Raw genomic sequence first — 17,585 nt, forward strand, 5'->3', positions numbered from 1 at the left:
TGGTGCTTGTGTGGTGGTATATAGACATTTTAAGGGCGTTCCATGTAGACATAACTATGTGATGGATATAGTTAGACGCTGCAGCCGGCAATTGGTAGGCCTTCGCAACATTTTCTCTCAGAATTTACAAAATAACTTTATTCTTATCTAGATTGTTACGTTAAGTCCTCAGCTAACTAAAAAAAAAAGGATATTTGCTTACTTCCTATTAGATCGAAGAAATGGTTATATGAATGGTATATAAAGTTGGATGGATTCTCACTGCGCACTTTACAAACTTTACCACGGTCTGATTAAAGAGAAGAATATTAATCCGGGGAGATTTCTACCAAAGACTTTTGTGACCATTGTCAGACAGCAGCATAGAGGAGCTCACACAACTCAGTGACCGTAAAGTACCAGCTCAGTGACGCTGTAGTGTGGTGTGTCATTGACTCGCGCCCTCTCCTCATCTCCCTCATTTATCAACATTATCCTGCCAGATGCTATCACGATTTTCCACATGTTTCTTTGGTAATCTCGTTTATATTTTGATAATTTATTCACAAGTTCGTTTATCCCCTTTTTTTGTGTATGTTTGTGACTAATCTCGTAAAAATACCTAGATGCCTTGTTTTTTTCTTTCCAAATATACCTCATTTGTTAGTGAAGATCGCCCCTGAGAAGTGTTCAGTCTTCTTATCATTATTGTTACCTTTGATGTAAATGTTGTAGTTATCAATCCCTCTCGTAACTGTAGGTACTGTGTGTGCTTGTGTCAGAGAGAGAGAAATACCAGCACGTCCTTGAGCTCAACCTTACCCTGCTTCTCCACAAGACGGGAGCCTCGCGTGTTGCTCTGTGGGATATTATCTTTTCGTGACTTCTTGTGGAGGAATATAAGTTTTTCATGCACTCTCTCTCTCTCTCTCTCTCTCTCTCTCTCTCTCTCTCTCTCTCTCTCCCACTGGTCTGCGCTACGCTTACTTCACTTCATGGCATTGGAACCGATTTCTAATTATACATTGCAACTTTTAATACCATTCACTCTCTTCATTTGTTTTTTTTTCTCTATAGAGGTTTTGACTGGTAACTACTGATTTCGAATTAATCACACTCTGAGGACGATGGTTTAATATTTCAAGGGTGATGGTTTAACATTTTTTATAGAACAATGGATTAACTATTTAAGGACGATGGCTTAGTAGTGACAAAACGACATCAACCTAACCTAACCTTAACCATCCTAACCTAACCTAGTCCTAACTAATGTAACCTAACCCATCCTGACCTGACCTGACCTGACCTGACCTGACCTGACCTGACCTGACCTGACTGACCTTTAACCAAAACCCTAACCTTCCCAACCTAGCCTTAACTAACCTAACCTAACCTAACAATCTAACTTTACTAACCTAACCTAACCTAACCTAACCCAATCTAACCTTACCCAACCTAACACTAATACAACTTCACCAAACCTGACCTAACCTAACCTAACCTAACTTAACCAAACCTAACCTTACCCAACACAACCTAACCTAACGCAGCATAACCTAACCTAAAACAAGTATATGTAGTCTCATGTATACTTATGTGGTGTTGCAAATGATATAGGATGTTGCAGTGATCATTATTTCACCAGATGGCGCGAGAGTTTATACCCCAAGTGGAAAGGTAGAGGGACGCTGCAGGGGGGGGGGGGGTACAAGGAAAGGGAAAAAAACACACGAAGGGAAAGTAGAGAGGAGTGAGGTAATCTTGGAGGTGGCCATGTTCTTGTATAGGCAGGAGGTAGAGGTAGAGGTTCTTGTATAGGCAGGAGGTAGAGGTAGAGGTTCTTGTATAGGCAGGAGGTAGAGGTAGAGGTTCTTGTATAGGCAGGAGGTAGAGGTTCTTGTATAGGCAGGAGGTAGAGGTAGAGGTTCTTGTATAGGCAGGAGGTAGAGGTAGAGGTTCTTGTATAGGCAGGAGGTAGAGGTAGAGGTTCTCAGCAGGGTAGGAGGTAGAGTAGTTCTTGTATAGGCAGGAGGAAGGAGGTAGAGGCTCTGGGGTTAGGCAGGAGGTAGAGGTAGAGGTTCTTGTATAGGCAGGAGGTAGAGGTAGAGGAGACAAGGAATGTATAAAGAGAAGGTTCTGTGAGGTGAGAGATTAAGAGGGGGGGGGAAGGGGATGAGAGACAAAATGAGGGAGACGAGAGAAGAAGATTTCAAAATAGAGAGGTGAAGAGTGAGAGGGGAAGAGTGAGAGGGGAAGGAAAGTGGTTCTGAGAGGGCGAGGCGGTGAAAAAAATGGACTAAGTGAAGGAGAGTAAGAGATAAAGTGGAATACTCAAAGAGCTAAACGGAAAAAGGGAGAGAGAGAGAGAGAGAGAGAGAGAGAGAGAGAGAGTCTATCTCAAATAATAATAATGCCTGTAAAGAGATAATGGTAGGGAGAATTAATATAAGAAATACGGGAGATAACTAAAAACTAGAAGAAAAAAAATAATTAGCGACACATCCTTAATAAACGTGGAAAACAAACGGCGCGAAAGTAAAAGGCAAATTATATTCGGCTGAAAACAAATAAACAGTTTGATTATGACATAATATAGTACACTTATCATCATTTACACTCTTGCCAAACATGTAAAGATTCCCTTGGTATTATGTTTATTTACATATTCATAAGAACATGCAACAACCAACCCTGCGTGGCACCCTGCACCATCACACACTAACACGGTGCGTTGCTTCACTTGGCTGCGGCTACCTGCTGTGGTAATTACTGTGGTCCTGAAGCCAATGTAACGGCCACTCACTCAAACCATATGTAACCATACCTACTTCCCTGCTTACCAACCTCCCTACCACCTTATTTTCTTGCTTACCTTCCTATAGTTCCTCCCTGACTGCCTCCCTCCATATTTTCCCTCTTACCTACCTCACTATCATCCTAGTTCCTTACCCCCCTCTTTACATATCTCCCTAAATTAATAAGAAGTAGTGTTAAGCAATGCTAATGAGAACATTGGTCTCAAAAAAGGCAGAAAGTTGAGAATCCAAGAAACACATAAAATGCCTGTAAATGTGGCTGATGATAGAATGTGTAGCAAGAGCAATGGGGAAAAGTAGGAGTCAGGGTGGGCAGCAGAGGGTCTGAGTCTTGACTATCTGTGGAATTAATTGTAAATAATAAAGAGGAAAAAAGTGACAAATATTTATCAGCTGATTCCCGATGGACAGTATATCACATGGACTATCAATTCTTATTCATCATGGTACTCTGCCTAGTACAAAATCTAGAAACCAAACTACAAATTATTCAAAACATTATCCTACATAAGATTTATTATATTGAACATGGATTAGGGAATAGGTTTTACAAAAAATAGTTCCATTCTTATTGCTACAAAAAATTGGAATAGCTTATCAAACTTTATTAAATCTAGTATTAGTGTCAAACAAATCAGTAAAAAAAAAATCTAGCTGGTGAAGGTACAGGAGAGGGAGCGATTTTCTGTCTCATTAATGGATGTTGTATTGCGAAAATAATCCATCAGTCTCGGATATTCTAATCGAAATGTTGTCGTTGTTGTAGTTATAGTGTTATTACTACACTTTAACAACGATGGTCTTTAAACGCATAACAAGGTTAGTAATATATATGTCTAACAACAACTTATGAGAAGATTAAAAACTCTAGTTACTATACTTAGCAGCATATGCTGCATATTCGCCTATTTTGTAAATTTATTTTTGTTGATTAGCAAACGACCCTGTCGAATTATAGTCAAACTGAATCTTCAGGTAATCCTCAAATAAATTTTATTATTATTATTATTATTATTATTATTATTATTATTATTATTATTATTATTATTATTATTATTATTATTATTTATCATTTTGGGGGTTGTCCTTGGCTGGTAGTTGCCATTGTTTGTATATTTTTTACTGACTACATTCTGAACCAATAAGAACTTCTAAAGCGATTTAACTGAATAAATTATATATAATATCTGTCTGTCTATCTAACCATTGTACTGTATATAGTTATTTATTTTTTATGCTACTTTGCTTCCCGCTACCTCAGCGCTTCCCGCTACCTCAGCGCTTCCCGCTACCTCAGGTTTGTTTACATCACGCCAGCTGGTCACTCGCTCGTCCACCGCTGAGATGAAACTTGCACGAGGGTTTTGTGATTTAAATATATCAGCATCAGATGAGGATCTCAAAAATACTGTGCTTAAGGCATTAAGTATTGGGTACCAAACTGTCGCTATCAACAGAGAGGTAATTGATAATTCAACTTCTGAGAAGAAAAAACGGAAAAAAGGTACAGTCTCTTGGGTCATCCTTCGTTAGATTGACTTTAATACCTGTGTTTATATACATGTACATGATGAACCAGAATGACGATTAGGTAATCTTACACTGATTGTATATCTGTCCAGAAATCAACAATATTCTTTTACAGATGGCTAACGAGCTGATCAGTGGTAAAAGCAATATTTATGGAGGTATGACCCCTCCCCTCACCCTAGCTACCAACGACTGTTAATACACAAGGTGGTTCAGGGCGTAGACGTCCAGGGAAAGTGTGGGGTAAAAATACTGAACCAATCAAACCAAAGGAAACCTGACCTAACGTGTCCTAGCTTAACCGAGAACCTTACCTTATTTAACGGCGGCAGATCATAAGTATATCATATGAAGAAGAAGTAAACAATACATGTGCTACATCTAACTGGAGAAACACGAAAGTTGTAAAGATTTGTGTAATTTTTATAACATAAAGTACAGTAGCAGTTTCCTCATCAATTACATGTTTTTTTTTAATACAAAAAGAAGTATCCAAGTATTAAATCGTGGGCAGTCATAATACAAATTCATACTGGATGCAGGTATGACAGCCATATTGACAGAATGTGGTTAATGGTACGGCCGAGAATTGCACATACCAAAATGCGGTACTCGGTGCTTCCTTCTATTTGGGCAGAGCGGTTAGGTTAGGTTAGTCAGAAAGAAGGTCATCTTAGCAACTATCATTGTATAGTCTGCCAACAAATGTGCATCAGACTGCCATACCAATAGACGTCGATGTTTCACATACGACTGCCTAACCTGTATCTTGCATGAAATAAATGTAAACAGATTATTTAATAACAGATACTTGTACTGTACTTGGGTGTTATCACTGTACTGTCTATGTGTATGTAGCCACTGCATTAGTACTTTAACAGGGATTGACGTGAGACCTATACTGTACTCTGTCAAACAGTGAGTCAGCCATACAGATGCTTATCCTGGTATGACAGGATGTATGGGCATAGAGTGCATAGCTGGTGAAGGACAAGGAAAACAAAAATACCTGGAGACCATAATGTAGAAATACTCATCACTTTTTATATATATTACTGTTTTATCCTTTATTGGACCCACATTATCCGAAGATGATTATAATTAAAAATATTAAAAAAATAAATCCATAAATCCATTTACAGTACTTTATTGTGTTTTGAGTTTAGAAAAAGCATATTTGTTATAAAGAATAGGAAGAGTAAAGGCATCTGATGATAATTCCCGTAAAATAATTAGTGATTATTATTTACAGGAGATTTTCCTATGGTTCCTCCTCCACCAAAATTGGAATTGTCAGAAGAGGATCTCCGTCAGCACGGTATCACCAGAGAGCCTGTCATCCTCACAAGGATCACAGTCACGTATTCTGATCCCGGGTCTGCTTTCCTCTCAAAATTCCGTGAAGTCATTAAGCAGTATGATATTATAGCATTCACTCCAACAACCGAAGGTGCTCTTAAACAAGTAAGGATTTTTTCTCACTTTTCTTCCTCTTATACCCTATACTTCAAGAGATTTATACTTAATTTTTGCATTAGTGTCGAAATCTTTCTTCTGTGATAGTTTCCACAGATATCTTTAGTAAGACTTCAGAGATTTATTTAAATTTTGACTTATGATATATCGGGAAATACCTTGTCTCACCAATTTTTGTTCAGTACCTTTTAAAATGCTCAGTGAACTTATTTAACTTTACAGTGTTATGGTTGTCATAAATACTTGTTTATTCAGCCATTAGAAGGTCAAGAATGGAGGCCTCACCTCTTAGAATACCTGTGCAGTATATATCAGTAAAGGGAAATAATATGGCACCTAGATAAGAGAGATTACTGAGAATTTTGGGCTCAGGGTAGCAGAATGACCTGTCTAAACAATCAAAAATTATCGTGCTCATTCTTCCTCGACTGAGAACCCTAAGGTTTATTACATGAACACAGAATAATATTGCCATCACAACCAGTTATTTAATGATATATCTAAGTGCCCAAGCAGACAGTTGAAACCCACTCCAACTTCCTTACTCCTTCAAATCATAGTCACAACACACATGATTCTTTATCACACCACCTCTACTCCATTTAAGTTTCATTTACTTGAACTTCATTCCTCACATTTCTCTTCCTTGAAACTCTCACATCTTCCATCCATCTACTGTACTGTGCAAAGTAGGGCATTTACCTACCTCTAAGTACACATTTAAGTCATACATTTCATCTTGCTCATCTAAACCAAGCTTAACCTGACAATTATATCCTACAGTATAGTATTGGATTTCAAAGGACAAACTCTCACGTGAAATCCACTAGACTTTAAAAAAAAATCACCTAGTACTACTCTCGTCAGCGAAGACACTCGTGGTTATCAGTTTGTCAGTAATATGACTAATTTTTATGCAATTTTCAGACTGTGTGCCAGACACTTGTAGATGTGGATATTATCTCACTGAACCCAAACGAACAGGGTGCCCGCTTTGCTAGGAAATTATTGCGTTTAGCAGTGGAACGAGATATATATTTTGAGGTAAGTGTATACAGTACTGTAGTGTTCACATAACAATACATTATTGTAATTCCACTGTTAATAGTTTTAATGGGGCTTTATTGTTACTGTTGACAGGACTCTTTATATGTAAGCAAATAGTAAAGAATGTATAGTGTAGATGTATAATGGGGATTCAGGACACAATAAAGTTGAACAGAAAGAGAGTTGGAAAGTAAAAAAAAGAAATACTACTGTACCATTTTATAACCAAATTTTAAATAAGTGACTCCTGTTTTGATTATGCATCCCCATGTTATATAATTATTTTTTTTAGGTGTGTAAACTTTTATTTAGCCTACAACTTTCCGTTCCTTCTTTGTCAGTGCATTTGATTATCTCACTTGTGATGTTTGGAAATACTAGATCTCAATTATCTGGGATAAAAAATGATTGATGACATTTCTGAGGGGATTGCCAACTCCATTATACAAAAGGTGATGGGATTTTGGCTAGATTGTGGTTACCCCAATTTAAAGTATAATACTGTATAGCTGTGTGGATATATTTTAGAAAACTTGTAAGTTTAGTTTCCTTGTACGTACTCGTCTATAACTCAAAATAACTTGGGAATTTTGAAGACATTGGGGGGCCAGGGGTGTGTCTTTCTAGAATGGGCGAGTTGACGGTCGGAATTTTTTCTCAAGACGGCAGATCAATGGGTAAATAAAACGCTTAAATTCACTATGGTAATGATAGTTTTTAAATAAATTGGGCCAAAAAGTGTAAAAAATAAGGGTTAAAGTTGCTAAAGAGTCACGTGACTGCATAAAGCTCTGTGATTGGTTGTGACGTCACTGGCTGGGGTTAGCTTTCCAGGGGGAGGCAACCAGCTGTGGTTACCCAACCTTCTCGGTTGATCAGCTCAGTAAATAAATATTGTTAGATAGTTAATTGTGCTTTATTGTGCAACACAGTAATACTATTTTGAATATATGAATATTACTAAGCACATAAACTAATCAATGGATATTAGCTGGCCATTTAACAAATTTCATAGTATAAACATTCCAAACAATATAGATATTATTTTGGTTTTGGTCATCTGGGGAACCTTAAGATTATAACTATGGGATTAAGTACTTTAAACAATAAGACACATTATTTCTGCAGGATTTCTGTCGCAAATTTTTTTCGATCGCATAAGAAAATACAGATCATATGTTAGGTTCGGGTATGATGAGTTATAAGGTTAGCTTAACATTCATCGGTAAGGGGGGGGGGGAGGGTAGTAACTCAAAACTAGTGATTTCAGATATAAATGAAGGTCTAAGTCGTCCATAACACATTGTAAGTCACCAGAAGAAGAAAACATAGTCTGCATGTCTAAGTACAGGGATGACCAAAACTTAAAATTTACCCAATATAGCCTATCTCGAATCTAAACATCTAAATACTCATGATAGTTAAAGTAAAATTTTACCCATTAATTAATATAAATGATGATATATCCCAGTGGTTCATTAGTACATCATCAAAACAATAACAGCACTATGTTGTCATTACTTCTAAATTTACCCGTATCTGCATCTCGTAGTTCTGATATACTCTGTAAATGCACTGAAAAAAAAAGAGAACGTCTACCAGGTAAGAGTACATGACAGCTGAGCTGGTGTGAACATGGTAGTTTTTTATGTCCAAAAGAACATAAGAATGGAGGAAATTGCAGCGGGCCTATTGGCCTATACTGGGCAGTCCCACTTACACCCAACCCCTATCGCTCGTGTATCCATCCAACCTATGGTTGAAGCTGCTCTTCATGGTACATTTCTTCACTTACAAAATGTCCATGACTTAGACCATAAAAAACACTCTTAAAACGTACCTGAATGTGGCATTTGAGGTCTGAAGAGGTCATCGTCCTTTCTACTACCTCTGACTGCAGCGAACAGTTTGAAACTAATGTCCTCATTGCAAATAAACTTATCTCGACTATTATAGCAGGACTTTAAACTTTCATTATAAGTTATATATACCGTATTACTCTACGAACATGGCAGAATGTATGTCTTGTGTTTGCCCAGAACCGTCAACTCGTCCATTGTAGAGTCCATCTGTACAAATGGTGCAACTGCTTGACGAGTCTCTCACTTGTCAGTAAGGATATAGTTAACTCAGGGACTGGCAGTAAAGAAAGGCACTAATCTACCTTAACTTTCCATTATTGTATTTTATTGTATTAAAAGCAGATGTGTTGAACTGTATAATGTTTTTGGAAGAAAATTTTGTCGTTCAAATTATAAATATATTTTGACAGCTGAGCTATGGCCCTTGCATTCTAAACTCTGGCAGCCGACAGCGCACCATCACATTATCTCACATCCTACATCAGTGCTCAAGATCAGCAAACATCATAGTCACCAGTCAAGCTAGAGTTCCAAGCCATCTTCGGCACCCATATGATGTCATGAATCTGGGACGGTTCTTTGGCTTGACAGAAGGTGCTGCCAAACAGGCTATAGTATCCTTGTCTCACAACGTTGTATATTGTGCTGCTTCACGCAGGAAAGGAGCGGCAAAATGTGTTGCCCAGGTCACATTCTTAGATACAGATACACCTAAGTCAAAATTTGATGGATTAGGAAATGCCAGAAAATTCTTAAAAACTAACACTGGAATAAGTGATTAAAGTATGTACTATTTTGCTGTTGTTTATCTATTCATTGTTAGAATATTGACTGGTAGACATTTTATAATTAATATCTAGGGATGCATAAATAATTATTTTTGAAGATTTAAGAGTAATGAATAACGTTATTAATAAAAGTACAGACCCTAGTCAGGATTTTTTTCCTTTTCAGATTAAGTTTGTAGTTAATAGTACTGTACTGTACTCAAGTGACGTCAAATTCAGAACTAGCCGTGTTGTCAGTTAATTACATTATGACCAAATTTGCCTTATATAATGGTTTTTGTCCAGCTTAAAAATGCAAAGCTTAACAAATTTGACCTTGACCATTTATTGTCAGTGTGGCCATAAGAAGCTTAGGTAATTGTTGCCTTTATTGATGGTGAGAGGAACTTCTCGTGTGAAAGGAAAGATGTGGAGCAGTGAAACATGGGCAGTTACAGAGGATGACATTCATAGGCTTGAGTGAACTCATATGAAAATGGTAAGATGTGACAAAGATAGGAAATCATGTACTGACAGGTCAGGCATGTGGAGAGAATGGAGGAGACCAATTTGGTCAAGATTTAGGAGTTTGAATGTGGGGATGAGGAGAACTAGAGGTAGGTCAAGAATAACAGGGAGAGGGTGTCAGAAATTAACTCAGAGGTAATTGATCATGTCTAACTCACTCACGCTTGGAAAATGGTGATGATGATGTTCATGGTGTTCTGTGCATTAAGCACAGAAAGAAGAAATTTATACATTCTAATTTAGACATTTGATTGAATCTAAGGGTCGATCCTGAAATTTCATTTTATGATTCCACAACGAACAAACAACCTAAGTATGGCATCATAAAGCTAACAGGTTTGACCCAAAAGTTCTCAGAAACCTTTCACTCACCCCCCCCCCCACTGATAAGTCACAGAAAAATGACAAAATGACTAAGAGAAGCGCTGTAATACTGTACCTCCGACTCGACTGCAGTCTGTCAAAAGTGACTAGCACTGATGAATCAGTTCCCTAGACCAAATGCAGTCTACACCTCCAGGCTACAGTACATACAGTATGCCCCATGAACTGAACAAACTAGAAAATGGGAAGTCAGCTCATCTCAACACCCATTGGGAGGGTGAGGGATCTAGCTACCTTACTGTACTTAGTTATGAAATGGAATTTCATAATCAATCCATCATTTATAATTCGCACAGTAGCTCTGGGTGACTCAAGTGCACCTAAGCCAGGAAGTAGAGGCTAGGATAAAGGCATAATCTCCAACCAATAGTACAGCCTCCTCCCTTTATCTTGGTAGTCACAGTACAGAGCTAACATAAGACTTTCAAGTGTCATAGTTGCGTGTATGGTAAATTTGTCTTGATGTCTCAAAATGAATACCCTACACTGTATCTGAATATCCAGACCCTCCCTCTTGTGTAGAAGCAATAGCAATCAGCCAACAGACCAAAGACTGGGATTTTAAGTCTCCTGCTGGGCTGGACTGAAGAATCTTCTAGAGATAAAGTGTGGGATTTGAATTAGATCTAGAATTCATACTGTTTAGAATGAATCCCTCTAAGGGGCATATGATTGCCAAGTGAGAGAGTATAAGCAGATGTGCAGTGTAGTGAGTAGCTAAGAATGGGTTGCTTTTAGCCCATTGTGGTCCCGTGGGTGGTTGACTGACTGCTGACCTTAGTGACCTGGGTTTGAATCCTGGCACTCACAGGTGAATATTTTTTACCTAGTACTGTATATACCTAATTTGGGATAACGGCCAAAAAATGGATTTTGTTCAAAATTTCAGTATAGGTACTCCTGAATGTGCTGCTTAAGGATCTGTTAACCAAAATTTGATATCTTGATTATAACTTGTTCAAATGGCTTTTAGAAAATGTTCAAATGATTTTTAGAATATTTTAATTACTTTTGCAATGCTAATTACTCGCCACTTATGGGTTTTCGAGGTCATTTCTTGGTGCTTGTGTATTATTCTGGATGTACTTAAATAGTTAGGCACATTAAATTTTAGTTCAGAGAGAAAAAGTATTTTTGGCCAAAACTTTAAGGCTTTAGACTTACAATTTTTCATTTCGGCCAAAAAATGGATTTTGTTCAAAATTTCAGTATAGGTACTCCTGAATGTGCTGCTTAAGGATCTGTTAACCAAAATTTGATATCTTGATTATAACTTGTTCAAATGGCTTTTAGAAAATGTTCAAATGATTTTTTACAATATTTTAATTACTTTTGCAATGCTAATTACTCGCCACTTATGGGTTTTCGAGGTCATTTCTTGGTGCTTGTGTATTATTCTGGATGTACTTAAATAGTTAGGCACATTAAATTTAGTTCAGAGAGAAAAAGTATTTTTGGCCAAAAATCCTTTAAGGCTATAGACTTACAATTTTTGTCATTTTCGGCCAAAAAATGGATTTTGTTCAAAATTTCAGTATAGGTACTCCTGAATGTGCTGCTTAAGGATCTGTTAACCAAAATTTGATATCTTGATTATAACTTGTTCAAATGGCTTTTAGAAAATGTTCAAATGATTTTTAGAATATTTTAATTACTTTTGCAATGCTAATTACTCGCCACTTATGGGTTTTCGAGGTCATTTCTTGGTGCTTGTGTATTATTCTGGATGTACTTAAATAGTTAGGCACATTAAATTTTAGTTCAGAGAGAAAAGTATTTTTGGCCAAAAATCCTTTAAGGCTTTAGACTTACAATTTCGTCATTTCGGCCAAAAAATGGATTTTGTTAAAAATTTCAGTATAGGTACTCCTGAATGTGCTGCTTAAGGATCTGTTAACCAAAATTTGATATCTTGATTATAACTTGTTCAAATGGCTTTTAGAAAATGTTCAAGTGATTTTTAGAATATTTTAATTAATTTTGCAATGCTAATTACTCGCCACTTATGGGTTTTTGAGGTCATTTCTTGGTGCTTGTGTATTATTCTGGATGTACTTAAATAGTTAGGCACATTAAATTTTAGTTCAGAGAGAAAAAGTATTTTTGGCCAAAAATCCTTTAAGGCTATAGACTTACAATTTTTGTCATTTTCGGCCAAAAAATGGATTTTGTTCAAACTTTCAGTATAGGTACTCCTGAATGTGCTGCTTAAGGATCTGTTAACCAAAATTTGATATCTTGATTATAACTTGTTCAAATGGCTTTTAGAAAATGTTCAAATTATTTTTAGAATATTTTAATTACTTTTGCAATGCTAATTACTCGCCACTTATGGGTTTTCGAGGTCATTTCTTGGTGCTTGTGTATTATTCTGGATGTACTTAAATAGTTAGGCACATTAAATTTTAGTTCAGAGAGAAAACGTATTTTTGGCCAAAAATCCTTTAAGGCTTTAGACTTACAATTTTTGTCATTTCGGCCAAAAAATGGATTTTGTTCAAAATTTCAGTATAGGTACTCCTGAATGTGCTGCTTAAGGATCTGTTAACCAAAATTTGATATCTTGATTATAACTTGTTCAAATGGCTTTTAGAAAATGTTCAAATGATTTTTAGAATATTTTAATTACTTTTGCAATGCTAATTACTCGCCACTTATGGGTTTTCGAGGTCATTTTTTGGTGCTTGTGTATTATTCTGGATGTACTTAAATAGTTAGGCACATTAAATTTTAGTTCAGAGAGAAAACGTATTTTTGGCCAAAAATCCTTTAAGGCTTTAGACTTACAATTTTTGTCATTTTTGGCCAAAAAATGGATTTTGTTCAAAATTTCAGTATAGGTACTCCTGAATGTGCTGCTTATGATTCACAACTAAAATTTTGATATCTTGATTATAACTTGTTCAAAATGGCTTTTTAGAAAATGTTCAAATGATTTTTATAATATTTTAATTACTTTTGCAATGCTAATTACTCGCCACTTATGGGTTTTCGAGGTCATTTCTTGGTGCTTGTGTATTATTCTGGATGTACTTAAATAGTTAGGCACATTAAATTTTAGTTCAGAGAGAAAACGTATTTTTGGCCAAAAATCCTTTAAGGCTATAGACTTACAATTTTCGTCATTTCGGCCAAAAATGGATTTTGTTCAAAATTTCAGTATAGGTACTCCTGAATGTGCTGCTTAAGGATCTGTTAACCAAAATTTGATATCTTGATTATAACTTGTTCAAATGGCTTTTAGAAAATGTTCAAATTATTTTTAGAATATTTTAATTACTTTTGCAATGCTAATTACTCACCACTTATGGGTTTTCGAGGTCATTTCTTGGTGCTTGTGTATTATTCTGGATGTACTTACATAGTTAGGCACATTAAATTTTAGTTCAGAGAGAAAAAGTATTTTTGGCCAAAAATCCTTAAGGCTTTAGACTTACAATTTTTGTCATTTTCGGCCAAAAAATGGATTTGTCGTACCAGTATAGGTACTCCTGAATGTGCTGCTTAAGGATCTGTTAACCAAAAAAATTTGATATCTTGATTATAACTTGTTCAAATGGCTTTTAGAAAATGTTCAAATGATTTTACAATATTTTAATTACTTTGCAATGCTAATTACTCGCCACTTATGGGTTTTCGGAGGTCATTTTTGGTGCTTGTGTGTATTATCTCTGATGTACTTAAATAGTTAGGCACATTAAATTTTTAGTTCAGAGAGAAAAGTATTTTTGGCCAAAACCTTAAGGCTATAGACTTCATAATTTGGTCATTTTGACAAAAAAATGGATATTGTTCAAAAATTTCAGTATAGGTACTTGAATGTGCTGCTTAAGGATCTGTTAACCAAAATTTGATATCTTGATTATAACTTGTTCAAATGGCTTTTAGAAAATGTTCAAATGATTTTTACAATATTTTAATTACTTTTGCAATGCTAATTACTCGCCACTTATGGGTTTTCGAGGTCATTTCTTGGTGCTTGTGTATTATTCTGGATGTACTTAAATAGTTAGGCACATTAAATTTTAGTTCAGAGAGAAAAAGTATTTTTGGCCAAAAATCCTTTAAGGCTATAGACTTACAATTTTTGTCATTTTCGGCCAAAAAATGGATTTTGTTCAAACTTTCAGTATAGGTACTCCTGAATGTGCTGCTTAAGGATCTGTTAACCAAAATTTGATATCTTGATTATAACTTGTTCAAATGGCTTTTAGAAAATGTTCAAATGATTTTTACAATATTTTAATTACTTTTGCAATGCTAATTACTCGCCACTTATGGGTTTTCGAGGTCATTTCTTGGTGCTTGTGTATTATTCTAGATGTACTTAAATAGTTAGGCACATTAAATTTTAGTTCAGAGAGAAAAAGTATTTTTGGCCAAAAATCCTTTAAGGCTATAGACTTACAATTTTTGTCATTTTCGGCCAAAAAATGGATTTTGTTCAAACTTTCAGTATAGGTACTCCTGAATGTGCTGCTTAAGGATCTGTTAACCAAAATTTGATATCTTGATTATAACTTGTTCAAATGGTTTTAGAAAATGTTCAAATGATTTTTACAATATTTTAATTACTTTGCAATGCTAATTACTCGCCACTTATGGGTTTCGAGGTCATTTCTTGGTGCTTGTGTATTATTCTAGATGTACTTAAATAGTGTTAGGCACATTAAATTTTTAGTTCAGAGAGAAAAAGTATTTTTGGCCAAAATCCTGTTATTATAGACTTATAATTTTGTCATTTTCGGCCAAAAAATGATTCACCAAACTTTCAGTATAGTACCTGAATGTGCTGCTACAGATCTGTTAACCAAAATCTACATTCCTGATTATAACTTTGTTCAAATGGCTTTTTAGAAAATGTTCAAATTATTTTGTAATATTTTTAATTACTTTTGCAATGCTAATTACCTCACTTATGGTTTTCGAGGTCATTTCTTGGTGCTTGTGTATTATTCTAGATGTACTTAAATAGTTAGGCACATTAAATTTTAGTTCAGAGAGAAAACGTATTTTTGGTCAAAAATCCTTTAAGGCTATAGACTTACAATTGTCTTCATTTCGGCCAAAAAATGGATTTTGTTCAAAATTTCAGTATAGGTACTCCTGAATGTGCTGCTTAAGAATCTGTTAACCAAAATTTGATATCTTGATTATAACTTGTTCAAATGGCTTTTAGAAAAATTTCAAATGATTTTTAGAATACAGTATTTTAATTACTTTTGCAATGCTAATTACTCGCCACTTATGGGTTTTCGAGGTCATTTCTTGGTGCTGGTGTATTATTCTGGATGTACTTAAATAGTTAGGCACATTAAATTTTAGTTCAGAGAGAGAAAGTATTTTTGGCCAAAAATCCTTTAAGGCTTTAGACTTACAATTTCGTCATTTCGGCCAAAAAATGGATTTTGTTAAAAATTTCAGTATAGGTACTCCTGAATGTGCTGCTTAAGGATCTGTTAACCAAAATTTGATATCTTGATTATAACTTGTTCAAATGGCGTTTAGAAAATGTTCAAATTATTTTTAGAATATTTTAATTACTTTTGCAATGCTAATTACTCGCCACTTATGGGTTTTCGAGGTCATTTCTTGGTGCTTGTGTATTATTCTGCATGTACTTAAATAGTTAGGCACATTAAATTTTAGTTCAGAGAGAAAAAGTATTTTTGGCCAAAAATCCTTTAAGGCTATAGACTTACAATTTTTGTCATTTTCGGCCAAAAAATGGATTTTGTTCAAACTTTCAGTATAGGTACTCCTGAATGTGCTGCTTAAGGATCTGTTAACCAAAATTTGATATCTTGATTATAACTTGTTCAAATGGCTTTTAGAAAATGTTCAAATTATTTTTACAATATTTTAATTACTTTTGCAATGCTAATTACTCGCCACTTATGGGTTTTCGAGGTCATTTCTTGGTGCTTGTGTATTATTCTGGATGTACTTAAATAGTTAGGCACATTAAATTTTAGTTCAGGAGAGAAAAAGTATTTTGCCAAAAATCCTTTTTAGTTATAGACTTACAATTTTGCTCATTTTCGGCCAAAAATGGATTTTGTTCAAACTTTCAGTATAGTACCCTGAATGTGTTAAGTTTATGATCTGTTAACTAAAAATTTGGATATCTTGATTATAACTTGTTCAAATGGCTTTGTGAAAATGTTCAATTGGCTTTTAGAAAATGTTCAAATGGTTTTTAGAATATTTTAATTACTTTTGCAATGCTAATTACTCGCCACTTATGGGTTTTCGTAGTCATTTCTTGGTGCTTGTGTATTATTCTGCATGTACTTAAATAGTTAGGCACATTAAATTTTAGTTCAGAGAGAAAAAGTATTTTTGGCCAAAAATCCTTTAAGGCATAAGACTTACAATTTTTGACATTTTCGGCCAAAATATGGATTTTGTTCAAAATTTCAGCATAGGTACTCCTGAATGTGCTGCTTAAGGATCTGTTAACCAAAATTTGATATCTTGATTATAACTTGTTCAAATGGCTTTTAGAAAATGTTCAAATGATTTTACAATATTTAATTACTTTGCAATGCTAATTACCTGCCACTTGCGGTTTTCGAGGTCATTTCTTGGTGCTTGTGTATTATTTCGATGTAATTTAAATAGTTAGGCACATTAAATTTTAGTTCAGAGAGAAAAGTATTTTCAGCCAAAAACCTTTAAGGCTATAGACTCACAATTTTGTCATTTTCGGCCAAAAATGGATTTTGTTCAAAATTTCAGCATAGGTACTCCTGAATGCTGCTTAAGGATCTGTTAACCAAAAAATTCTGATATCTTGATTATAACTTGTTCAAATGGCTTTTAGAAAATGTTCAAATTATTTTAGAATATTTTAATTACTTTTGCAATGCTAATTACTCGCCACTTATGGGTTTTCGAGGTCATTTCTTGGTTTTTGTGTATTATTCTGCATGTACTTAAATACTTAGGCACATTAAATTTTAGTTCAGAGAGAAAAAGTATTTTTGGCCAAAAATCCTTTAAGGCATAAGACTTACAATTTTTGTCATTTTCGGCCAAAAAATGGATTTTGTTCAAAATTTCAGTATAGGTACTCTTGAATGTGCTGCTTAAGGATCTGTTAACCAAAATTTGATATCTTGATTATAACTTGTTCAAATGGCTTTTAGAAAATGTTCAAATGAGTTTTAGAATATTTTAATTACTTTTGCAAT

At 35.0% G+C, this 17,585-nt stretch overlaps 1 protein-coding gene across 1 annotated transcript; it reads left to right on the top strand.

Annotated features, from left to right (window-relative positions):
• Window positions 1-4,093: 4,093 nt before the first annotated feature.
• LOC121866224 (ribonuclease P protein subunit p30-like) lies at window positions 4,094-10,388 on the top strand. Its single transcript, XM_042365834.1, has 4 exons — window positions 4,094-4,299; window positions 5,578-5,789; window positions 6,729-6,845; window positions 9,121-10,388. Exons 1-4 carry the CDS (start codon window positions 4,140-4,142, stop codon window positions 9,490-9,492), a joined length of 861 nt encoding a protein of 286 aa, XP_042221768.1. The 5' UTR covers window positions 4,094-4,139; the 3' UTR covers window positions 9,493-10,388.
• Window positions 10,389-17,585: the final 7,197 nt, after the last annotated feature.

Source organism: Homarus americanus, unplaced genomic scaffold, assembly GCF_018991925.1.
Source record: "Homarus americanus isolate GMGI-L3 unplaced genomic scaffold, GMGI_Hamer_2.0 scaffold46974, whole genome shotgun sequence".
Classification (NCBI taxonomy): Eukaryota; Metazoa; Arthropoda; class Malacostraca; order Decapoda; family Nephropidae; genus Homarus; species Homarus americanus.